This window comes from Corvus moneduloides, chromosome 5, assembly GCF_009650955.1.
Source record: "Corvus moneduloides isolate bCorMon1 chromosome 5, bCorMon1.pri, whole genome shotgun sequence".
Taxonomy (NCBI): Eukaryota; Metazoa; Chordata; class Aves; order Passeriformes; family Corvidae; genus Corvus; species Corvus moneduloides.
The window spans coordinates 26204348-26230415 of NC_045480.1; the positions used below are offsets into that span (position 1 = coordinate 26204348).

At 38.7% G+C, this 26068-nt stretch overlaps 2 protein-coding genes across 10 annotated transcripts in view; one reads left to right on the forward strand and one right to left on the reverse strand.

Moving 5' to 3' along the window:
* ATP10D (ATPase phospholipid transporting 10D (putative)) overlaps positions 1–5114 on the forward strand; it is a 44970-nt gene extending 39856 nt beyond the window's left edge. For 4 of the 5 annotated variants that reach the window (XM_032110131.1, XM_032110130.1, XM_032110129.1 and 1 more), the window contains one exon: positions 156–3801. In XM_032110131.1, coding sequence (XP_031966022.1) covers positions 156–513 — 358 coding nt within the window. In that variant the 3' untranslated portion in view covers positions 514–3801. Of the gene's footprint in view, positions 1–155; positions 3802–4271 lie in introns of those variants that run through there. The other variant, XR_004240396.1, reaches the window with a different exon arrangement.
* Positions 4967–26068, reverse strand: part of CORIN (corin, serine peptidase) — a 127617-nt gene continuing 106515 nt past the window's right edge. For all 5 annotated transcript variants that reach the window (XM_032110135.1, XM_032110138.1, XM_032110134.1 and 2 more), the window contains 6 exons: positions 17117–17239; positions 14248–14297; positions 12588–12762; positions 10270–10541; positions 8587–8720; positions 4967–8136 (listed from right to left, as the gene is read on the reverse strand). In XM_032110135.1, coding sequence (XP_031966026.1) covers positions 7954–8136; positions 8587–8720; positions 10270–10541; positions 12588–12762; positions 14248–14297; positions 17117–17239 — 937 coding nt within the window. In that variant the 3' untranslated portion in view covers positions 4967–7953. The remainder of the gene's footprint in view (positions 8137–8586; positions 8721–10269; positions 10542–12587; positions 12763–14247; positions 14298–17116; positions 17240–26068) is intronic.

The window sequence follows — 26068 nt, forward strand, 5'->3', positions numbered from 1 at the left end:
GAATGGTCTGGGTTGGAAGAGACCTTAAAGATCATCTAGTGCTGGAACTAGGCTGCAGCTTCAGGGTTACTTGAATGGTGTTTGGTTTCCTTTAGTCACTGGAAACAGTTTTGAGTTTTCTTTTAAACCTATTTGTAACTGTGTTTATTTTGTAGATATTTGATAAGAGTTCTCCAAGGAACATTGTTTCCATCTCCAATGCTGAGAGCCAAGTACCTTGTCAGACTGGCCTCCAAGCAGAAGAAAGCAGTTACAAGATGGAAAGATGAGTGCAATGTGAATGATGGAGTGCAGCTCCAACCTACTTCTCTGCCTTCCAGCTCAGCTGCAGGTGCTGTATCAGACGAAGAAAGCACTGAGAGTGTTTTGTCAGCATCTAAAATACCTTTTCAGACCTGTTCAAGAGATGGGTTAGTAAAGAACACCTCCTTCTTACCAGACATTCAGGATGAGTCTGGGAGTACAAGTGGCTTGAACTCGCAAGAAAAGACAGAGTTTATCAAAGTAAACTAATACAGTTACATTTGGTGGTAATAGTTCATGTGCCAAAGTCTCTATGTGCGCTTCTGAAAAGGGCAGCAGTGCTATATCTCTAGCACACAAAGCAGTTTAGAGTTCTTTTTGTGTGAAGATGCTTTACTGTATGTTACAAAGTTGGAATGCTAACTGGTTAAACACAAGTGTAATAACTGCTGATTTATGCCATGCTGTGGTTTTGTTTTCTTCAGCCAAGGTAGATGATTAACACATTTCCTTCAAAGCTTTTTTGTTTATAAAACTTTCCAATAATTTATTAAGATGTTCAAGGTCTAAATGTCTGGATTGTTTTTTATATTTCTTCACACAGTAAACTTTGATTACTGCTTATTTCTTGTATGCAACATTGCATAACACCTTGTGGTGTTATGAACAGGACATTGCACGAATGTGGATTTGCCGAATCCAGTTCAGGTAAGTCAGCCTGCTCCCTTACACTGCTGCCCTAGAACCCTAGTGTGCCCTGGGATTCACCACTTGCTGAAGTATGAACAGGGCTGGGATGTAGTGTTACTGGTTGGCTTGTTTCAAGACTTTTTATTACATGTTGTAGTGTGTGTAGACAGTACTTTGTATAACCACTGTGGTCCAGTTTGTTCACCAGGCTATTGCATGGTCCATCTCACTGATGGACAAACACCATTTTAACCATTAGGAGAGAAGCCCAAATGAGACACATGTAACATGTCTCCCTCGCCTTCCTCTCCACAAAAAGAGCAAGTCCTAGTGTAACCTTTTGTTTTCCATGACAGTTCATCCTCCTGTTGTATCACTCCATTTTGACTCCATGTGCCATTTCATGTTATCTGCCACCAAGTGGACTTCTTTCCCACCTCACCCAATTCAGATGTTGGCTGGCTGTCTTTTCTCTAAACTTCCTCATGCCTGTACTGCAAAATTGTCCGCCAGCAGCAGTGAGGAGCTCCAGCCTGTCTTCAGGTCTTCTCTTACAAACAGCAGCTTCTAGCTGATAATATCACTCTTCTTCACTCTCGGGTGTTTTTACATTCCTCTAGACTTTTATAATAATCAGCTTAAGTGTCTCTAAAGGCTGCTCAAAAGAAGGCATAGTGCATTGCATGTCTCACATTTGAGTGCTGTTGCTCATCTGTCTCCTAGATGAGTTCTGCCCTCTGCCAGTTTCCCACTGCTTGCAAACTGTACAAAAAGTGGCTGAGGTGCATGTGGCAACTTCTAGATTCCAGACTCTCTAAAACATTGCCCCCTTTTTACTTCCTGGAAAGTTACGTGGAAAATTTAGAGAGGAACTTAGGAAATCTGTTTGTATTCACTAGCACCTGTTGAAATAAACAGTTCCTCAAACTATAGCTGCTAATGAGTTATTAGTACTGAGCCCATTTTTTGGTTCTGTTACTTTCTAAAAGTTTCTGCTTTCAAATTGCCAAGATTTGTGTGTTTCTTTTTAGCACCATGTTTGGGTCTGCTTTTTAATTGAACCATGAGCTTTCCACATCAATGACCAACATTACATATTCCACATCTTTTAAGATCTCTGGAAGAATTTAAACAAACTCTGTGAGGTCTGGACAGCTGCTGCTACACAGGGCAGATACTGAGGGCTTGCTGAGTTCATTCAAATGCCGGTCACCACATGTTACCAAATGTTTAAAACAGCTCTGTGTTCAAAAGGTAGGATGTAACTAGGGCTGGCTCTATCCCCAGTGTTAGTGAGGAAAAAAAGAGAAAATATACTTTTTGTTTAGCCTGTAGAAGGAAAGTAGTGGAAGGAGAAAGTGATGACAGCCATTTCTGAATTTTCTGATTTTTTTTTTAATTCAGTTCAACATATGACAAAATGTTTTTGGTAAGTTCTAACATAAAGTTAGTGGGGATATTTGAAGTGATGGCAGACATTCAAATTCTAAGAGATCATGTCAAGCATGTTCGTTTGAGTTACATTTTCAGATGTTTGTCTGTAACATCCTTCTTGCTGTGGGGGGCACCTTGCCATGAGTGGACTCCAGGTTTTCCCAAATGAAACATCTCAGCTTTCTCAACAAGAAAGGGGAGCTGCAAGGTGTCCAAGAAGATGGAAAACATGTTGTGCAGGGAGACAAGCTGGTACCAGGGCAGAATCATACAGGAAGAGAGTTACTGGAATGCAGTGAAAACATCTGCTCTGCTCCATAGCCCCAAGGCAGGCTCAGCTCTACCCTTGTCGTTCCTAGTGGATGTTGTCCTGCTATAAAGAGCTACAGAGCAACAGGAAGTGCTTTCCTGCCCTCAAAGTCAAATACTGTTTCTGTTTTTATTGTCTGACCCGAGTGTTTCTTCTGCACTTCAAATCTACGGCCTCTCTGCACTTGTGGCCACCGAGAGGAGATTGGTCCGTGTTTTACAAGTCTGTAACTCTATGACTGAAGTATGTTGAACTTCCATGGGGGAGCTCCAGCACTTCCAGTGACCTGAGAGAGTGCAGGGCTCAGCTCTGTCCCCTCCTGTCTCTGTGAAAAAGAGTTTGGGGACAACACCAGCCTGTGACCTGCCCTCTTGTTGCCTCTGCTGCAGAAGCAGAACCTACCAGCAGAGTCGACAGGTAAGTGATCATTTAGCATCACGAGTTTGCATTTTTTTCATAAAAAAAGCTGTAAGTATTCAGAGTAAGATCTTCCAAAACCTTCTGACTAAACCATGGCATCAAAATAACTGCATGAAGAAACGTGAGTGGGAGTCATCTGTTAGACCGAGATCAGCTGCATGATGCCTCTGGGACATTTAAATTGCTATTATGTGACTCTTTACAAGCCTGGTCACTCCATTACACAAAACTGAGTGCGGTGAGGCTTTCAGGCCTCATCTCTGCTGAGATTTTAAGTGCTTTTGTACCACTTGAAGTGGTGCAAAATAACACTTTTGTTTGTGTGTGTGTGTATTGCATACTGGTGCTGCATATTGCTTAAAATTGTCCTCTGTAGGCTCTGTTTTATTAGAGGACTTCAACAAGCGGTCTGGGTGATAAATAATCTAAATTATGTGTTGGATAATACTTGCTTTGAGGGTTGTTTTGTTTTTTTGTTGATTGTTAGTTTTTTTTGGTGTGGTGGTTTTGGGTTTGGGGGGTTTTTTGTGGTGGACAAACTGCAGAAATACCTGAAGGCGTTTACTGTGATTACTTACGATCTTTTACTGAAGGGGAGATGAGGGTAGTGAGTCTTTAATAAAAGCTTCAGAATGTTAATTGGCCATAACTAAAGTAGTGGCAAATGAAGGGTGGAAATAAATTGCTTTCCCTGTGTTTCTCAATAGTTCAATGTTCCCTTTATTATTTTTTTTAGCCTGAAAATGTCACAATCGCCTGCTTGCTTCTATACTCCTGCACTTAGGCACAGCATGATCTGACTTTTCCATTTTGAAAATAAGCTTTTTAAGAGCATCTCACAGGTGCCTTCCACATGTCATGAAGGGAAGCACAGCATTTATCCTTCTTTCATTTTAGAACAAACCAAAACAACCACCTTCAACTGCCCCAAACTTTGTAGCTACACCTAGAACAGCCTTAACTCTGATTTTGATGTGCAATATTTGATTTACAGAAGAAAATACATGTTTTAAAAACTTTTCTTTCATAGCAGCCACACCTCTGCTAAACATTTGCAGGTGGCAGTCAGCCACAGCCTTTACTGAGTGAGTGTTTTGGCAGCACAGTGAGCTTTGGTCTGTACCTGGGACACAGTCTGAGTTGATGTTAAGCCCAAGCTGTGTTTTTTCCACAGCCCCACTGGTCGCAACACAAGGCTGAGGACTGGCTAACGCAGAGAACCCACTGATCCCACCAGCCCTGGCTGTTGGCCAAGGCTAATGGGCAAGTTCCAAATGTGACTGTGTTAACGACATTCACATATCTGAATTTCAGTGTGAGTTTTGTATTATTTGTTCCTGTTTTATTCTGGTTATATTACTCTTGCCCTCATGGTCCTGGCTTCCTTACTGCAGTGGAAAGGTAAATTTTACCTGTTTTAAGCTTCTGTGTGCTTGTTATTTTGATTTCAGCATGTGTACATGTTAGTGAAATTCTGTGTACAAGTTAAAAAGAGGATTTTTTATTTAAAACTAATTGTATTCCAGAACAAAGCTATAGAACAAAATGTGTTCAGATTGCAGATTTGATTGCAATTTAGTTTTTAAGGTTTCTAAGGCCAGAGTAGTTGTTGGCAGCAGTATTCATGCTAATATTCTGTATTGGAAGCATACACACGGAAGAAACTAAAAGTTGTACAGTGGTAGTAATGCCAGAATCTCCACAAGTATTGCAGTGCTAACAGGGATGCTAAAAAAAAAAACAGCTAAGGGTACACAAATGCCTTTTGAAGGCTACTTTTAGGCATTATTGCTAAAGTTATAACTCAATACCTCCATGTTATCATTTAGTCTATCTAAAGATTAAAACACATTTTCAACAGAGAAGTTATTTGGAAAATGATTGTAAATTTTTATTAGTACAACTAGAAAGAAACACATTGGCTTAACTGAGTGGCATTGCTTCCATTTGGAAATACAGCTGTGGTAGAATCAAAACCAACAAATGTTACCTTACAATGAGGCTGCACCTGTGAGACTAACAGCATAACTGTGATCATAGCCATTATGTCAGCACACCAGGAAAGGCTTGATACCTTGGAAGGAGGAGCATGTTTGCCAATTTCATGCGCACACATAAAAAAAGCAGTATAAAAATACATTTATAAAATTACAAATTCCTCTTTACATGGAATGTTGTGTTGGACACAGTCATGGGAAAGGATAGGACCCAAGTGCTCCCTCCTAAAGCCATTTGGGATCTGGTTCAGCATGTAATTTCTTCAGACTGATCCCATATAGGACAGGACTGGACCATATATTTAAACAGGACTCTCCCTCATTTCCTGGGAGGGACTGCTTGGAAACTGGTGGTAGGCCAAAGCCAGTTAATTAAAATGTGTAATTACATGTTATCATTTGGTAATGCTAATATCTACGTGAATGATTACACGTACTCCCGTGCTTTACAAAATACAAAGCTGCTAACCACTATATCTGGTGGAGAGAAGCCAGGCTGAGTTGTTCATTCTGCAACAGCACCTCTTTGGAAAACAGACCTGGCCAGAACCTGTCTGACACCAGCCAGCTGGCTCTTACAGCCACTGGGCCACCTTCTCCTCAGGGAACTCTTGATAACCAGTTCCAGGACTCAGAGCTGTTCTGGCCTACAGCCACAGAGATCCCAGCCCCAGAGGAAAGCTGAAGTGAGGACTGAGAGCTCCAGCCTTCATATCCTTGAGGCAAGGGCATCAATAACCTCTTCCAGCTGTAATGTACTTCCACTATAAAAACATGGTCACAGCTGCTTTCTCTCATTTATCGCTGGGGGAAGAGTATTTAACTGTTACAATAAAACAAAAAATCCTTAAGATAATTTAAAAAAAAAAAACAACCCAACAATCAAACCTAGCAAAGCCTCGAAGAGTCTTCTTGCTGAGCATGAAACAGTGATTCAATAATCACTTAAATAGTTTCAGAATCCATAACATAAATATTGAGTATTTATTAATATTCACGTCTATAATGCAGTCTAGTGTGACTAATGTTCCAATGTTAGCAGTGTTAAAGAAGAAAATACAGAGATAAGAGATAAACCTTCATTAAAGCAATAGATCTATGTAGATAAGTTGTAACATGATTAATAGTACCTGAAATGTCCATGTTTTAGGTCTTTTAATGCATGTTTCCATATACGGCAGTCATGCTATTGACAAGGCCCTGCCATGTTGTCATGGGGCCATGCCAGAGGTAGCAGAAAAGGTAATTATGTGCCTTAGGCTGCATTCATGGGGGACTAGGCACAGCACTGAAAATACAAATTTTAAATGCATTGTTCTCCAGTGGAATTTATCCTGTAATCCTCAGATTCCTAGCTCATCCTAGTCTGGCCTCCCAAAAGCTGATAGCTGTGCAGGACATTACCTAAAGCAGTTGATAAGACACTTTCCTCTAGCATCATAAAATGGTGCCAAGCTCCATCATAATCTTTTTCAACCAGACTCTCTTGGAGTTAAGACTTAATCTTTTGCTACTGCACAGAGCACTCCACATCTGGCTACCAAGCACCTGATCTGGGCTCTTTGAGCCTTTGCTGGTGAAGCTGTTGTACTTTGCTTCTTGTATTTCTAATACTCATTTGGACAGAAGCTGGAATTCCAAGCCTTCTATCACTCAGATTTTCTTTCTGCTTTTTTCTTTTTCCCAAATGTTTTATCTTGCTAGTCAAAATTAAACTTTAAATGTAAGGTACAAGAAGAGACCTATAAAAATTATCCAGTTCCCTGATATTTGGGACAGTCCCCACACTGCATCTTTTGCATTTTAGATCTGCATTTTCCATCTCTCACAAGATGTCCAAACTAGCTGACTCTAGGAGGGGAAACCACTGCAATGGTATTGCCAACCCTCTTATGTTTTTAGAGGGCTGGAGATGGTCAGTGCATGCTTTGTATGCTGAACACACTACGCAAAGTGGGGAGGAAAGCCAGTGGGGCACAGGTTTGACTAATGCACTGATCAGTGTAGTGCTGCTGAGACATGGGTGTTTCCTAGACACATTAGGACACTGGAAGCTTCAGAAAATCAGAAGATAGAAGCTGTCCAAAGAGTCTGAACAATGAAGTTGTGGTCTCTGGTGCCTCCAGTGCCTCCAGTGGTCTGTTGGCCTACTGGTTCTTCCACCCCACAGAGATGCCCAAGCTGGCTCTGGGAACAGAAGCTGTGGAGTCAGAACACTACAGGATTATGCCCATGTAAATTAGCCACCCTGAGGGACAAAATGCATTAGCTCAGGCACACCAGGGGCATATGGCTATACACCTTTGGAGACCTGCACGTGTTCTTTGATGTGTCCTGTGCCACGTGGGTGTACAAACTCATCAATCTCTTCCACACCCTCCAGTGTGTGGTATGGCCCTGTCAAGAGTTGTCCTTGTGAATGTATGTCCTGCAGTGCCACATGAATGCACAAAGTTCCTTCCTCATCACAAGAAGTGAATGAAAATGCATGTGCTGCTAACTAAATAGTATTAAAATAGGTTATTTTTAAAAGTTTTTCTAGTCTGTGCTACTGCTTAGTTTTAATAGCTGAAAGGCAGAAAGTGGTTGATTCTTTTCTTTTAAGCTTTTTGCAGTGTTTGGAATAGCACCACAACTCAGTTAAAAGAAAAGTCAAAAGGATTATTAATTCTACCCCAAAGTGTATTCATGAGCAGAGAGTTTACCAGTAACATACACTGCATATTCCATAGCTCCACAACAAGAATAGGTAGAGCTTGAAACTCCTTTTCATAGAGTTTGTGGACTGCAAAACCTTCAGTGTTGTAGTGCTGATTCCTTTTTTCTTTTGTCTGTCAGCACGATTCTTACCATCTGGAGTTAGTTTAGCAGAAAGGTGTGGATGTATATTTGTCTTTCAATCCACTCAATAAAATGTGACACATTACTGTAAACTCCAGGTCCCAAAACCTTGGAAAAGCAGACAGAGCCCCAAGATGTTAAACCAAACAAAGTCCAGCGCCCTGCAGTATACTCGCACACAAGCGGTCCTCCACTGTCACCCTGCAACAGGAAAGTTAAAAACAGTCTATTATACACGTGGCCAGCACTCATGGTTAAAGCTGTGTCACAGTTCCTACAGCCATTTGCCTTTAGTAAATAACTCAGCTGTACAAACCAGCTGCTCTGCTGAACTGTGTAGCCACACACAGCATTGCCAGTATTTATTACCCGTTACATTTGTAAAAAAAATTACCTACAAAAGGCTCATGCAAATTAAAAAGTTAACTAATACAGATAAACCCTAGAGTCTTCAAGCAGCATTTCATTATCACAAAGATAAGTTGTTTACAGCAATATTAACAATAATAGTAATATTAAAAGTTGGGTTAAAGAATGTAAATAGACAGTTGTCATTCCTAGAATAGATAAAGTATGCTACACCTAATTAACATCACAGTACTTTGATTTCTAAAAGTAATTTTGGCTATTTCTCCTTAGAGAGAAGCCTACCATGCAAGAGTCCACGGTGCCAGATTCGTAGCCAGCACACAGCATTCTGCTGGTGATGATTTTCATGTCAAAATATGACTGGCATTGTTCTAAGGAAATTATGCGAACCTCTCCTTCTTGAAGCTTGAAAGGCACTGAAAAACAGAATAAAGTGTTAACTATACACAAATTCACAAATACTTACCTATTATGACTCCATGAGATATGACAAATATTTCCATTGGGATAAATTATAAATATTGCTCTCTATATATGTATTAGATGTAGGGAGCACTATGTGTTGCATTCTGGAGAAGTACTAAGCACATGGGGACTGGTGTGACATTTGCTGTTTACTCAGCATTCACACCTTGACATGATACAGTGTGCAACTTTTAAGATGGGGGCAGTAGTGGCTGGAAAGCAGCAATGTGGGAGAGGTGGACAGGTTTGATTCACTGTTCCAGGGAAGAGTCTTCCTGTTTCTTGGTATCTGTCATGGTAAAACTTGGTAATAATCACTGCCATTTTGGTTGTGCTTGGGTAAATTTGACTTACAGAATGTACCAGGAAATCAGAATTCAAACCTTATGAAATTATTTTAATATGTTCAAGAGACAATAGAAGACTTCTTCCTAGTCTAAACAACTGACTGAGCTCGAATTCTAATCAAAGTTGTTCAACCTAGGGTATGCAGTACTAAATGCTATGTAGCCACAGTGGGGTTTGATGCTTCCTAGCGTAAAACCTTTAAAATCAACACTGACCACATTAAAGGACAAAGAACCATTTTCCATTTACCCGTGCTGCAAAAGCATCTGTCAGAGTTTTTTTCCTGACATCATATAGAGAAATTTTTAGATGTGTAGAGATGCTACTAAACCACTTACCCTTCATGTGTGCAATTTAATTTTTACCACATCTAACCTGGCCATTACAACTGAAGTTCCACTGAAGCAATACAGAAAGGAAGATTTCCTTATCCAGCGTACAGAAAAGCCATCTCTAGTAATTACCATAATAAAAGCAAAGGGAGAAAGGGAGAAACACAATGGCTAGTGCATTAAAAGTGTTGGGGCCAGGCTAATTTGCATACTATTCATGCAGAATCATTTTGCCTGAACAAAGATTGACATAACACAACAGTTCTTGTCAAGGATTGTGGCAGCTCCAAAACAAGAAAACACACTAACGTTCTGTTCAGAGATACAAAGACAACACTTGTGATTATGGAATAAATTGTGTCACAAGTACAAAGTGTGGCACAGACTGCTGATTCACGACCCTGTTCCTTCAGCCTGTAGGCCAGTGCTGCCAGCCTCCAGCTTTCACTGAGCTAAGAGTGTTTCCTCCACACTGATGATGTGATACCTTTGCAATACTGTTCTGAGTGCAACTTAGATGGGTAAAATCATAACTAATTCAGGTGACTTTCTTGATAGAAGTTTCCAGATCCTCAACATTTTTAAAAATCAAGCCACAGAGCCAAAGTAAGTATTAAGGAGCATAAACTGAGGGTGCTGCTTTGAAAAAGCTAGGCTATAATCACAGCTTGACCCTTTCAAGAGTAGTTACATTTCCCTAGTATTTACTAAGATCCAGTAATAGTATGAATGGATAAAAGTTTGAAACGGGATCACTTATTTGATTAACTCAGTAGAAGCTTCACATGTTTTTCAAAAGTCCCAGAAATACTCATCTTACTTTTGTTGCCCATGTGTCCCCAGCCTGTGATGTAGCAGTAGGTGTCTGGCTGAACCAACTGATCCTTGCTGGGCAGGCAGACAGGTCTTACATAGCTTGTCTCGTTGATATCCTCATCTAGTTCCACAATGCTGATATCATAGTCTACAACTGCTCTGTTGTAGCGTGGGTGGAGGATGATGGTCCTCACTAGTCGGGTCTGCATGAAACCTGATGGATGATCAAGATTGCTAATCCCAAACACTACTTTCCAGACAGCTGCATTTTCTCTCCTTTGTAAAAAAGAAAAAAAGAAGTGAAATTTTAGTCAAAGTCTTTCTTTTAAGCTAAAATACCCAAGATTTTTTCTCCCTTTTTGCACACTGCACTTTGCAAAGCATACAAATACTACAAAAAGAAAACAAATATTTACACATTATTCCTTACACCAAAGATCTGAGCAACAGAAGTCCATGCTTTCCATTTCCCTCCTGCTTGTAGTCAAACACATGAAAGCTCACTCCATCAGAAGATCTGTAGCCATGTATAAGTTGCTGTATTAAAGGGTGTCAAAGTCATCCCTTGGGTCCTGCCCAACATTAGTTGCCCACATGCTCAGTGGTGGGCATATACAGATTTCACTGTAGTCTGCTGCTGACAGCAGTAAGTCTCACTGAAATCCCTAAGGGGTCTCAAAGAAGCGATTCTATTGTGTGAATTAAATATTTTATGATAGCCATGGGAGAAGTCCCTTATTTATTCAGCATTCAGTCTGTGCCAAGCATACTTTCTATGCGTAAGCTCAAAGTTGACCCTTACAGTTGCTTAAGACTCTTAGTAACCATACAAGAGCACAAAGCAATGATACATAGGATACAAGGGGGAACACTGAACTATTGTCTGTTGAGACACATCAGAAAAACCTAGATTTTATGGAAGGTTTCAAGGGCATAATCTCTTGATCCTAACTGGCCTCAGGATAAATTGTGGGTTCTTCATGGGTTTCTAATTAGTCTGTGATTCTAAAAGCTCTCAAAAAAGTCACCATTTTTCACAACTGCTGAAAGACAACTCCATGTAACTAAGCACCTTTAACAGGACTGAAGCTTATTCAAAGCAATGTAAATAAAAGCATGCAAAATTTCAGCTTTTTCATAGTAATCAACAGGATTTTAATTCCTATAATTTGTAAAGAGAACTGTTTTCTAAATCAAGGCTACTTTTATCTGAAGAGTTGGATGAAAATTCTGGCATTTCAGACTATCATGATCATTTTAGTATCATGATCAATTTGTGAGCTGTTCCATAAAGTTACAGAAATTAAGTGCTGAGAGTATTCATACACTATCGTGTTTGTGACCATTGTGAAATAGCATTGCCTAGAGAAATAAGCAGTCACAGCCAAAATGCATTGTCCTACAGGTAAAAAAAAATAAATTTTAATGTCTTGGATGCTTTAATGTAATGCATTTCAAAATGATCTTGACAAAGCTCTGTTGACTATAATAAGAAAACTCACAAACTACATGATGTTTAATGCAGCTCTTTCTATTTATGCCCTCTACAAATTTTCCTGGCTATTTGTATTATTGTTATATGGTCCTCATGTTTTGTATTCCAAACTTCACATGAGTTTCACAAAATGGAGCATTTTATATCAAGGACCAGAGCACTTTAAAATCTCTATATTGTTGTCTTATCTGGTTGGTTTGGGAAATTTTTTAAATACTTCATATGAAAAAAACTTTGTGACATCAGGAATATTGTTGATGATGTATTAAGCTTACAAAAGGCTTCTTACAAATGAAGAATTTCAAGATTTCAGGCTTCTGGGCACATCTCCCCAAATCTATTCAGAAAGGCAGAAGAGAAAAAAGTTCATATAACTTCTCAATCAATTATTAGACCAGAATACCTTACTTCTTTAAGGTGAGTAAATCCTCAGTTTTTCTTTTTACCAATGGCCACAGCATTTTTTCAAGGTCTTTTCTACGCTGCTATAGAGGGTGATTTTTTTAAACCCATGGCAGTCGTATGACAGCTGTAAATTAGTGTTTTGGTCTTCTTCCTTTCCCTGTTTCCTGCTGAGAGTCAGGGCATCTTCATTTAGCTTTCATCAGTAGCGATGCCAGCAATGAATAATAAACCATGTGAAAACCTAAGCTTATGCTGGTTTGTACCTTTTTACTTTCTTTTTTAGTCTCCTAAAACCAGGTCCCTGTGATTGGCCGTTCTGCAAAGGTCTTCACCTACGCCCCGTGTGTTTGGTAGAGGGGGAAGGACCTGGTAATTCACACGTGCAAGCTTAAATGAGCAGTAGAATGTTTGAGCCCCCTCACCCTTCAAAGCAGTGTGCTACTGTTAGGACCCATCTCTTGGCGATCAGAACGCAGCCGCAGATGTGTCCGCTGGGCTCGCTCTGCAGGGAGCACTGCCACGGCCATCGGCCCGGGCGGCTGGTCCTGCCCCCGAGGATCCTCTTGCTCATGCGAGCAGCGGGGCGGCGGCCGCAGTCTGCGAGGAACAGAGCGCGTTAATCGGCACCACAGGGGCAGCGCAAACAGCACCTTCTGCGGGAACACTGGGCACAGAATGGTGTTAACAGCCATGAAATCACACGGAACAATACAGTAAATGAAGCAATCGCCGACCACACTGCCCTATCAAACACTGAGCCATTTTTACCCTTCCTTTCTATCAAAGGATTTGCTCTCTGGTTACTAATTTTGCCTGGATCAGCCTGAAATATTAACCAAGCTAAGTTTGGGATCCTGACTTCCTTTTGCTCAGGAGGTTTCCTGGGTTTATGTCTTTGTCCTTCTGTCAGCTAGCAACATGTCTGGCCTACTTTGTACTATCCAGAAAAATTGCTTCTGGAAAATCTGCTCAGCAATAATAAGGTTTTTCTTAAATCAAGTGTGAGTTTAATGCCATGCCATTTACTCAGGTACACAGCAGCAAACTCACTTTGCCTGTAGAAATTACTAAGGGAGAATATTTAAAGATCTGAAGACATTCTAGTACTTAGTCCATTACACTTTACAAGCCATCTCACTAGAAATTACACCAGATTCCCACCTGCCAGTTACTATTCTAAAATAATCCTTCACTTCTCTTTCACTTTATATTCTAGATTTAAAGGATTCCAGGCTTCTTATTTATCCTGTTTATACTCAGTCTGATTTAGAGAACAAAAGAACACCACCAGTTTCTGCAATCAGCGTCCCAAGGGAGTATATGCTGCTACTGCATGTATCTGGGAATTTAGTGGTGAAGAAATAAATTGGAGCAATGGTTATTTGTAACTTACAATTCTTACTGTGTTCACTTATCTTCATAGAGTAAGCAACATAAGTCAGAACAAAATACCTTCAGTAAGCTCTTTTGAGCTTTTTCCTTTCTCTGACGAGTAGCAAATATTTTGATTAGTTTCCCAAATTTAGGTCCTGTCTTGTAATTACTTTTCCCTGAGTCAAGCTAATTCATACTCCAAGTGTTCTTCAGCAAAGCTCTCCTTGTCTGTAGAACATGGTTTCATCACAGATGAAGAATTTCTGCATTTTCAAACTACTTAAAATTGCACAACCTGCTGTGCCAACAGACTTGGTCCATAACTTTCTACTTCAGGTTCTTCTGTCCCCTTGAATTTAACAAACAGATCGCAGCTTCAACTCCCAGGCAGACAGTCTGCTAACCACTCTGGTGGTTAAGGATATTTTCAGCAGGAAGTTTTATCAAATTACTTTTTGGAACCTGACTGCTGATAAAATTCCTTTTGTGGTATCATGAATGGGCCACCTCAACACACAGCATCCTAGTCAAAATATAAGAAAAGCTGATGAAACTGAGTAGAGTAGGGAAAAATAAACCCAGTGCCAAACTGGATGTTGCAGAGGTCTAGTAAAAATTTCAGAATGAATCCACACTAAATATCTGCATTTGTTAAAGAGATTTAACACATTTTGAAAAATATCTATTTTATATGCACTTCTCTCTTACCTTCTTTAGTGCAAAAGAGAGCCACTTTGCTTCTGCTTTGACACATCTGTCTAAATATTGAAACAAAACATGGTGGAAATCTCATTAATTGATTAATTTTGGTAATTTGAAAATCAGCACAGGTATTATATTCATTGCTGTGATCCAGCTGTTAAAAATTCCCCCAAACTGTAAAAAGAAACTCAAGGAGCTTTTTATGCCAGATTCCATGGTTTCCAGCATCTTCCTGAAAATAATTCAAAATATTAGTTCAGCTTTACAATACATTTCATGAGTAGGTGCTGCATATTTTGCAGACTACCTTGCTCCCTGGGCATGGATACAGCTCTGAGGTCAGCTGGGTGCACAGTCTGTCAAGTTCTTATTTATGGCACCTGAAAGCACAGATTGCCAGTCTCCCCTTCCTTACAATCAAAGGACAGGATTTTCTTTGAAATGCCTTTGATAACAGATGGTCTTTCATTCCCTAAGAGTTCGGCTATTTTGAAAGATTCCAGGAAGTCTGCATAAGTATGTATTGAAACAAAAAAAATTATAATTTCTGTTGAAAATCTTCAGATAAGAGAGGGAAGAATTGATTTTTTTTTGTCAAGGGAGGAGAAATCACAATTAAATCAGCAAGCACTGTTGCGCAACTAGCTGACTGCCTTTTTAATTCCACAGCTTTTTCATTCCTACGGTGTACACGCTTTTCTTAGGCAGGTGCAGAGCTACATTGGACTGGATACACAGCTCATTTCTTCACCAGGTAATCCTTTGCAGACTTTAATCCCAGCAGGTAGGTAGTAGTTTTCAAACTGCAACCATCTAAAAAGAGGCTGCATTTCATATTAAGTCATAGATACTAATGTGGGCAAAACAACAGTGTCAGCCAGCCCGCCAGGTTACCTTGAATCTGGAATTTAACCAGACCTTTTTCCCTTACAATGCATATACCTCATTCATATACTGTGCAAATCAGTCTATTTCTCTTCCTGAAAATACACCATAAAATTACTTTTCTAGAGATAGTAGAGACAGACAACCAATTTCAGGAAATAAAATTTTGTGCACCATTTTGAGAGGCAAAGAAAATATACAGAATATAACTGAGACCAGCCATGCTTATGTTTTACACTTGTTCCTTTGACTTACCATACAGCCAGCTCTAAAGAGAAAACTTTAAGCTTTTATGTGTGTGTTGCCTGTGCTGTGCCATTCCCTCCTATCAAAACTTTATGAATTAGTGGTGTATTTTTTAGTTCTTGGCCAAGTTCCCATTAGTTCAGAAGCCTGGCAACTCCTTTAAACATACAACATACTCCACAGCACAAACCTTTTACATGCTGCAGTTGGTCCAGATGAATACACCTAGACTGCAGGGCTCAGGAGCACTCCCCAGTCATCTGGACTGGATGCCTGATGCAGCCAAAACAAAAATAGCTGCACCCTTCATGCACCCTTCCCCCTTAGCTTCTCACTTCTTGTTATCCATATTTCTGAATTCAGGAGGACTGGAACATCTATTTCCTACGTTTTGCTTTCATTTATGCAATAGATTTAACAATAATCCTCATTACTGATGTTTTCCCTCCTTTAACTTGTACTTTGGGCAAAACTGAATCTTTTGCTACTAGAATTTGTAACTCAGAGGCTCCAGATCCATTACTTCATACGTTTCCTAGCAGACCTCTTTCAAAAATGTCAAAAAGTACCTTGAAATTTCTGCTTTGCACTTTAGTGACTGAACAGAATATGATTGTGCATCTGCCTTTGCATCTGGTCACAACCCAAGGTGTTTATTCTTGTATTAGTCTGGAGAAAAGCATTTAGATACTGTTAGGCTAGAGGAAAAAGACAGTGAGAAAGGAAAATCAAAGAGTTAAAAAGACAAATTTCAAGTATCAGGCACTGTTCAGTAATGGCCCTTCAAGATGAAGAAATAGAAATTAACTTAAAAGGAATGATGAAATACTAATGCAAAACAAAAACGGTACGAAACTGAGATGTAAGAAAGCAAAATTAGGTCCTTGCAGGCACAACCTTTTTACTATTCCATCACTAGGGAAAACTTTGAGTACAGAAAACAATGAAGAAAAAGAAAAGTAGATTTCTTCCTCAGATTTTGTGTCTTCACATATATTGTGTCTCTGCAGCTACCCAAGACAATCTTTTCTTGTGAAACAGAAGGATTTTCTATGGAAGAAGGGTGTCCTGAAAGCTCCTGGGCATTTTAAAGAGAATAGGGAAACCATGTATCTGCTTTTTGAAGAATGCAGTTGCCAATGGGGATTAGGTGGCACTCACAGTTTTGCCCTGGATTTCTAAATTCATTGGCTCTTCAAAGTCACACTTTGAATGTCTCAACCATGACATCCTGGCTTCTGATTAGTAACTACCTGTTTAGTAAAAGGAATATACCATCACCTGAAACCAGAGCTAAAGAAACCTACTGTAAGCGGATATAGCCTTTACTGAAGAAGCTGTGGTTGCTCCAAATTAATGAATGAAGACTACACAGGCTGCAGAGGATGGTAAGATGTTGCTGCAGATTTTGCTATATAGTACTTGCTGGACTTTCTTGCTCAGCAGAGATTTAATGAAGCTGTCTGGTTCAGGTGCTTCAAGGGCATCACCTCTGTATCACTCAAATGCTCTTATTCTGCCAGAAAAGGCCCCTGAGGATTCACAAGATGGTCTCAAAAGAGAGCACAATGGTTGTAGACACTAAAATCACTGTAGACTGTATCTTAACAACTTACATGAGTATGTGCTGGGATTTATATGCAGATACCTTGGAAAAAAAAGAGCTTACCAAAGAGTTTGTCATCCTGCATGGGTAAGTGACTACCCACAGCAGTGAAATAGGTCTTATTTACCTGTTACTTACCCATTCACTAGAAGTGCGTGTAAAGTGGATGCATTTTTATTCTTCCAGTCTGAGTGCAGATTCAGCCATTTTTGGTCCTGCATTTGCTCATTCTCTATTACAATTTCTGTTTTGGATGGTCCTCTGAAACAAATGAAAGACATCGATAGAACTTCTGGTAGGTTTCTACATTACAGTTACGAAGGTGAAGAGGCCCTAACCTTTCTGTTTACTCCAAAGATACACATCTGAATGGTATGGCAAAGCCATGAGTGGCAGATCCATAGTTAGGAGAATGCAATCACCCCGAGAAGCTAGGCCAGCCACCATATGACTGTCACTTGTATTTCCTGACAAGAAGCAGAATTGGAATCGGGAACAGCAAGAACCTTCTGGTGGCATTTACTGTAATGCACACATTGATACTGTTTCAACAGTTTATTGGCCTTCCAAAATGCCAAAAAAAATAGCTCTTCATATGTAAAACAGGTAACAAAAAATATTTTCTTACATTCCTACCGCTGGAAATCCATGAAAATTTAACAGTAAAGAGCAGTCTAGGTCTTGTTAGTAAGACTTGAGAGTATCTCTAAATCCAAGCTCCCTGCTTTGCGAAACAGAACAAATCGCTGGTGAGGATGTCAAACCCATTCTTCTGCAGCAACCTAACAAGTGTGTGGGGGTTAGAATGATCCACCAGGAGATATTTTCATATATCCACTTCCTCAGTCTAGTTATTGCCTGATAGACTCAAGCCACTGAAGCAATTGCTATTTTATTAAATCCTAATTGCCAAATGGAAAAAAAAATAGAGCTATTCTAAATTACTTTACTTGTCATGCAGCTTTCCAGCACAGAACTATTCATAATTAGCCATCAATCCCTGTCAATGACAAGGACTTTCAAGCAGTGCTCTCCCAAACACTGGTCAAAGGCCAAATTCTAAATACTAATTCATGGAAAAGAGAATGAGAGAAGTTCAGAAAAACTGTGATGTGTCCTTAAATTGGTCTCTGAACCCAATCTCTCAGGATAGTACCTGGTAATGCCAACCAGGATATTAGTTTAAGTCCAATTCTCAGTACTGGCTGTATTCCTTTTTTTTAAAATCTTTACAAAACACCAGCACTCTTTACCCACTTCATTACATAAACTAGCCAAGATCAAAGAATTGTGTTTTATGGTGAAGCTGGCAGTGTAACCATATGGAAATATTTTCAACACAGCTGGCAGAATAAACCAAGCTTTGAAGTCACGGCCCTGGATCCTGTCTGTTACATGACTTATTTTTCAGAACCTTCTCTGGGCATATTAAGAAATATCATTTCATGATCTACTAACCAGAATGTGCAGGCATATACTAACAAGTTTGCTGCAAAAAGTTTTCTTTCTCAGTGCCTGCTTTTAGCATAAACATAAAGATCTCCTCTCTTCATTTCCCACTCTTTTTCCTACCAAACATATGCAAACCATTTTCTTACAATGACATTCTGTCTTATGATCTTCTCTGAACAATGATGTTCACCATTTCATAAATGTGTACAGTTATGAACTTGTAAACAGATCCATAAAATATGCAACTCAAATATGTGCAAAAGGATGCAAATATCATGCCATTTGATGAATCCAAATCTATATTATACCAAATACAAGATTGTTTTGATGAAACCTGCAGCTCTGAATTACAGATTACAGTGATGCTACAATCATAATTAAGGAGATATGTACTTCTAAATCAAGGTAACAACCTACAAAACACTTACACCTGCATGAAATTTTATAATTATTTTACTTAGCAAAAGTCAGGTCATGGCTAGGCCTTTTTTCCTTGGTGGTTACAGCTTGATATAAAACACTTGAAACCTTAATTTATATCTTCAGAATATATATTTAGGATACCTTAATTTATATCTTTAGAATACCTTCTATAAACATTTATGTTCCCCTCTTGATGCTGTTTATAAAAGATTTTCTTTTAGATAGGCAAGAGCCACCGCTTGCCTCCTTTCATCTATTTAATGAGAAATAACCAAAATGAAGGGGACCAAAGAGCCTCATTTTTAGATGAAGAAAGCTGGTGACAATGGTTAGCATTTGTGTAGAGACCAGAGCATGCTCGGAATTTCTAGAGAACGAGAGAACATGAGCTAAAAATCTTAGGAGTAAAGATTCAGGCTGGTGAGAGCTTCTGAGTGTGAGACTTTCAGAGAGGCTGCTGGACCCGCAGTGCACGTTACACCAGGGGCTGTAAATCACTCAGAGCAAAGGAGAGAAGTGGAGCAATGGGTATTCATTTCAGCCAGCCCCATCCTGTGCTCCAGAAACACAGCAGGGAGCAGGTTCTACTGGGTCCCTCTTGGAGCTGTAGCACACATTTTCTTCTTAGAGTAGACACATACTAAAGAAAAGCTAAAAAAGAATCTTTCAATGGACAGATCCACATCAACTCACAATTCACAAGGATATTTGGCTTTACTGAGTATCTAAGACAACAAGGTTATATTGCTAATTACTTCTTGACATCAAGCTACATCTTCAAAAAAAAGCTCTCCTGCCAGTTTTATAGTTTGGTGGCCTGCTGAAGTTGCAGTATCTTTCAAGATTTCAGGCCAAACAAATAAAGACTTTTTTTTATGAAACACTTTCAGAAGGCTCTTTCACTTCTCTGGAGTTTCCTGTTTTCCCCTTTGGTTTGCATATACCATAACAGCTTTGCTCAGAAACTTGGTGTGGATTTTAAATTAGTGCTTTTAATTATTACCTGTACTGGAGCAAAAAAGCAAAGTTGAAACAGTGCTTGTTGACTGAAACCACACATACTGGAAGGCAGTGTGCAGTTTTGAGATACATCAGTTTAAGACAATATTCAGAAACCGGAAAGGATCACACAAATGGCTTTCAAATATTCTAGGGGCCTCTGCCACTGACATGCAACGAGGGGTTGAGGGTACTGACCTTGCTTACCCTTGTGAAGAAGAAGCTAAGGGACAATTCAATAGCAACTTGCAATTACTTGAAGAGGAGTTAAAACATAATGGAAACAAATTTTTCTCAATAGTGCTGCATGGTAAAACATGGATAAATGGCCTAGACCGACAGCTTTGAAAATTCATAGCACATGAAAAGGAAATACTTTTTCACTAGGAAGGTGAAGCAGCCCTGGAACAGAGAGCTCTATCCATCAAGGTTTTCAAGACTTGGCTAAACAAAGCAGAGGTTGAACTGATCCCATTTGGCAGTAGTTCTGCTTCAAGTGGGAGATGGACTAGATGTTCTCCAGATGCCTGTGATGATTTTATGATTCTTTTGCACAGCACAAACGCACCATGGTGACCAGTGCCTATGATGAAGAGCTGAAGTTTAAAGAAGGCCAACAGTTACTAGAACAGATTTTTTCATACACCAGAGCATATTTTAACATTACAGAACAGTCACTGAATCACAGAATCACAGAAATAATTAGGATAAAAAAGAGCTCCGAGATCATCAAGTCCAACCAATAGCTACACATACATATATGAAACACCTACATTACTTTAGGAAGTTTATTAATGGTATCTGCAAACTTAAGACATTCATACCATGGTAACAATAATTCACACCTTTTGAGTGGTGATTTTTTTACCAGATCCCTCACCAGACTTTCAAAATAACATATAAAACCTATCTGCACCACATGACTTTATAACAACTCATAGTGCTAGTTGGATGAAATTATTTGCGTACTGAAGTATTATTTTAAAACCCATGGGGCTCTAAAAATCTGAACAGACCATAAAATTTAATTTTCTCATGTGTCTAATATCTGCAGAAAATCTTTATAGCCAGAAGAGCTACACTAGACCTTCTGAGCCCAAACTGCTCGAACATAACACTCAATGAATACGTTTTTGGGTTCCTGTAGTCTCAGCCTATGGGCTTCTCCAAGACCGTGGAAAGTTCCGTAATAAAGTAAGTTTACAATAGATGTATGACAAACAGCAATGTTTTATGACTTTTTTTCTCCTCTACATTTGAGGTGATAGAAATACCAAGTTTAGTGGTAAAAGACAAGTGTGACTTTCACATAAATTTTCATTTGGTCCTCTGCACTGCTTTCAAGAATGAAATGGGATTAGAACCTATGAAAAAATTCTTCCATGAGACTTTCTTTCACTAAAAAGTGAACTATCGGAAATTCAGCCAAAAGAAATTGAATGAGGCCATCTGATCCATTCCCCTAATTCAAAATAAGATCAACCATATTTAAATTCTCTCTAGCAGATTTTTCTCTGCCCTGTTTGTACATAACTTTAATGATGAAGCATTTCCAGTCAATATATTCAAGCAATTTTTCTTATAATGTGTATTCTAAATCTTCCTACTTGTCATTTAAGCTCATTATTCTGTCTTTTTTTCATCGGAAATGGAAAGAGTTTCTTCCTAATCTACATATTTCAAGGCTCCTATACCTCCTTCCCCTGAATGACCAAGCAGTTTCCAACCTTTCTTCACAGATCATGCTTTCTAAGTCGCTGATCATTTCTGCTGACCAATTCTCATTTAGTCAAAGTCTAACACAAACTGAATACCACAAAGTGATTACACATAAACATTCTTGGTTAATTCAGGCCATTTTGCCAGCCTGTAAAAAATTTTTAATTCTTATCCTGTTCTCCAAAATGCTTTCAGATCCTCCCAGCTTGATGCTGAATGAGAAATTGTCAAGCCTGCTCTCGTCTCTATCATCTGAATGACTCACAATACCACTGTATCCTCCCAGACACACTGGCATGCGTCTAGCCCCCCACCAATACATCTTTATGGTTTGACAATGAATCATCAACATTCCCATATCATTTCATCTCTGTTCATAGCTCCTTACTTATTTCAAAAGTCATTTCACATAGTGTGAAAGTTAAAAGTATATCACTGTGGCAGTTTGGAACGTCATTTTGTCGTCAAACCATGACAATCACATCTACAGTTTCTTCCCCATCCACAGTGTCTCTGGTATTTCAAGGAATAAATTAAGGGACTCTGACATGATTTGTTACTGATAAATACATCCTGTCTGTCATTAAGACCTTATACTTCTGTAATTTGTTGGTAATTCAAGCTAGGTAAGTAGTTTGTAAATCTCCGTATCTCCTTCTTTTATCCTTTTTAATGAAAGATGGCATACCAAACAGTTTCCTCCCTTCTCTACAGCTTCTCAAACCTATGGCTACCACTATTGTCAGCCATAATGGAGACCCGCCTGAGCCATAACTATTAAATGCTCTTAAATTATTTCAACAAAACTAGCTACTTTGAGGAGCAGTGTATTACCTATTAATTGCTTACTCTAGCCCTCCTTCTTAAATCTTTGTTATCTTAGTAATATAATATGATTTTCTAAGATTTCTTTGTGGTTTTGTTTTGGGGTTTTTCTTGCTTTGCTTTTTTTTTCTTTCCCTGTATAATACTCCTCGCTTTTCTCATTCTTTCTACAGATGCTTATGGTTCTACACCGGTTCTTGTAGGTTTGAACTACATGTTCACTCTCTCTAAAATTTTACTTCCCTTTTCAGGTCACTGTACAGCTTATGCCTTAGCCAAGTTAGTCTTGCCTGCTTCACAGAAAGATTTCTGCTAGATCTAATGAAAATCACAGGGCACATAAAATTCTAACAGATCTAATTCCTTTAATCTAAAACTTTCCTTTAATCTAAATCAATTAATAAAAGAATTTAATAACCTATAAAATCAGTTAATTGTAAAATCACAAAATGTTTCAATTTGCAGTAGCACTTACGTAACCCAACTAGGAATTTCTAACTTAAATTTTACTAAATTTTAAATTTCATCTTAAAAATTAGAATATTCCTTTAATAAATTTAATTTCAAGCTATACATTCCCTTATGTGTGTTTAACAGAGGAATTTTTAGAATTAGGAAAGAAAAACAGAACCCAGTCTGTGTTCTACGTTGTAAATGTGGTCTCAGTGGGGAAAAGTTCATTAGATAGATTCATTTCATTAGATAAGCTGTACAACAGAAATATTTAATAAATACTCTTCAGAGCGTTCTAGTCTGCTGATCACTGTGCACAACAGTCAAAGTTTACAGTGAAAAACAAGCATTATGTCTTGCGTACTAAATTATAATGAAAAATAAAGAAAAGGAAATAGAAGGAGGGACTAATTTTAGGTTATGAAGTTCATCATTCTGTTCATAGCACATTTGGGATACTTCTGTACAGCAATGTTTTCAATACCTTATTGTCCCTATTCCGTTCAGAAAAACTCCTTCAAATGTATTAAATTGCAAGTTTAGAATAAAGTATAATCCATAAACTGGATTACTTCTTGCTTCCCAGTGACACGTATCAGTTTAGTTTCTATAATTCCATCCTTGCAAGCCTCATGTGACAGCAGGTTTGAGAAAGGAAGCCTTGAGTTATGCCAGCAGGCAATGGATTACACACATACGGGCACTAATTTAAAACAAATTAGGCCTATTTCAGAGATGGAACAGCATCTGTTTCCTGTCTGTTTGTATTGGTTAAGATGTTTCTTGGTCTTGAGCAGAATTCTCTAAAGCCACAGCTGTGCCATAGAATATGGAGTAAAAGATCAAAACTTTGATTTTAACAGCATTAAGATCAGAAATATCTGAAAATTTAATGTGCAAACATATTGAAACATAGAAAATAGAATTAAAAGGATTCAATGCATTGATAGAAAAATAAGACATGTATGAGTAAATAATTCTTAAAATTTTCTGGTAGAAAGATTATCTGTGATAATAATTTCAGATTTCAAAATCCCTCAGTCCTATGTCCTAGCTGATAAACTAGTCAAGCCTATGAAGAATGAGTTAACTCCTAATTATACTGAAAATATTTGCTTGCTTGCTTTATCTCCATGTGCTGGTTTTAGCTGGGATAGAGTCAATTTTCTTCACAGCTAGTCTGGGGTTGTGTCTCAGATTGGTGCTGAAAACAGTGTTGATAATAGAGGGCTGACTTTGTTCTTGCTGAGCAGGGCTTACACAGAGTCAAAGCCTTTTCTGCTTCTCACCCCACTCAAGCACTGATGGGGCTGGGGGTGCACAAGGACTCAGTAGGGGCTGCAGCCAGGACAGCTGACCCCACCTCTCCAAAGGGACATTCCACATCACATGGCTTCATGTGCAGTATGTAAAGTGGGAGGAAGGAGAAGGAAGTTGGGGGGCGGGGGGGATATTTGGAGTGATGGCATTTGTCTTTCCCAGTCATCATTACAGATGAAGGACATCCTGGAGATGGCTCAACAGCTGCCTGCCCATGGGAAGTGGTGAATGAGTTCCTTGTTTTGCTGTGCTTGTGTGCATGGCTTCTGCTTTATCTATTAAACTCTCTTTACCTCAACCCATGAGCCTTCTTACTTTTACTCTTCTGCATTGTCTCCCCCATCCCACTGGGAGGAGTGAGCAAGCGGCTGGGCAGGGCTGAGCTGCTGTCTGGCATTAAACCACAACACTCTGTTCCCTCAGTCTGTAAATTATAGGTTTCATGAAGTATCATTTTGTGGCTAAACTTACAAAAAGACCATTTGGGAGCATCTAAAGTTAGAGCTTCAAAAAAAACCTAGATTTTCTTAGCTGGAAGTATTAATTAAACTTCAAATTAAATGTAAAGTCCTTCATTTAAAGTCAATTAGCTTTTCATTTTAAAAATATGAAGGCTGCAATTCAGAGAAAAATGTTGTTTTTAAAATTTTAGTTGTTTAATTTCAAAAATTTGAAACAACTAACTTGATTTTTTAACCTTTTTTCCCCGTAGTGAAAATATGCAATTAATTTGAACAAAATTCACTTGTTTCTTTATTCAACATCATCCTTTACACAATTATTATTCACTAAGAAATCTTCCCATAGCAGAATTTATGCTTGTTTTTTCAAGACATGTAACATATTTATTCTTTTATTACTAAATTCTTCTCTCATTCCTAACAGAACTTGAGAGACATAGTTTCAGAGGCATTTTTAAATTTTTGAGCTTACTTTATAGCTAAAGCTAATGCTGACATCATTTCATGAGCTAAGATTACCTTTGAAAGAGCCTCTGTCTGTTAACTGACACAGGATTTACATGCAGAGGATGTCTTTCATTAGGATGCTTGGTAAGAGTTGAGGAGAGGGTGTGGAGGGGTGTGGATTACAGAGCAAAAGAGCAAAACTGAAGGAAGACCTATTTGCCTGACAGCTTGTCTGATAAAAGATGCTGTGTTTCTTGCAGTCCTTGCCCCTCTCAAAGTCTTAAGTCACCTCATTAAATTATAGGATAGGTTGCTCAGTCCCATCCAACCTGACCTCAAATATTTCCAGGAATGGAATGTCTACCATTTCTCTGGGTAACCTGTCCAGTGTTTCACCATCCTCATTGTAAAAAATTTATTCCTTATGTCTAATCTAAATGTACCCTCTTTTAGTTTAAATATGTAAGTCAAAAAAAAAACAAAAACAAAAACACGAAACACTTCAAGGTGCATATTTCAGAATAAATTTTCAATGCAGAGAGATTTAACATCTGTTTAGTGCTAAACAGAGTAAATTTGAATCTGGGAGCCCCTAGGAAAAAAAAAAAGAAAGAAAAAAGGAGCAGTCGGCTTATAATGTACATGATATAAAAATAGTTTTTAAAAGGATTTGCAATCAATCATTAGAATAAGAACATTTTCTTGTTTGGCAGCATTCATGAGTCTTTCTTTTAGTCGGTCACAGAATGGTTGGGCTTGAAAGGGACCTGTGGAAGTCAAATAGGGCCACCTATGGCCAATTACCCAGAAGCACATTCCGACAGCTCCAAGGCTGTTTGAGATACTAAAGTTATGAATAAGTATTATCATTTTACTTTAAAAGAAAACAAAATAGCCAATCATGGAGCTAGAAAGTGTTAGATGAGGGGACTGACCACATGCTTAATGACTATTTGAAGAAATTGTCACAATTTGTCAGGAATTATAAGTT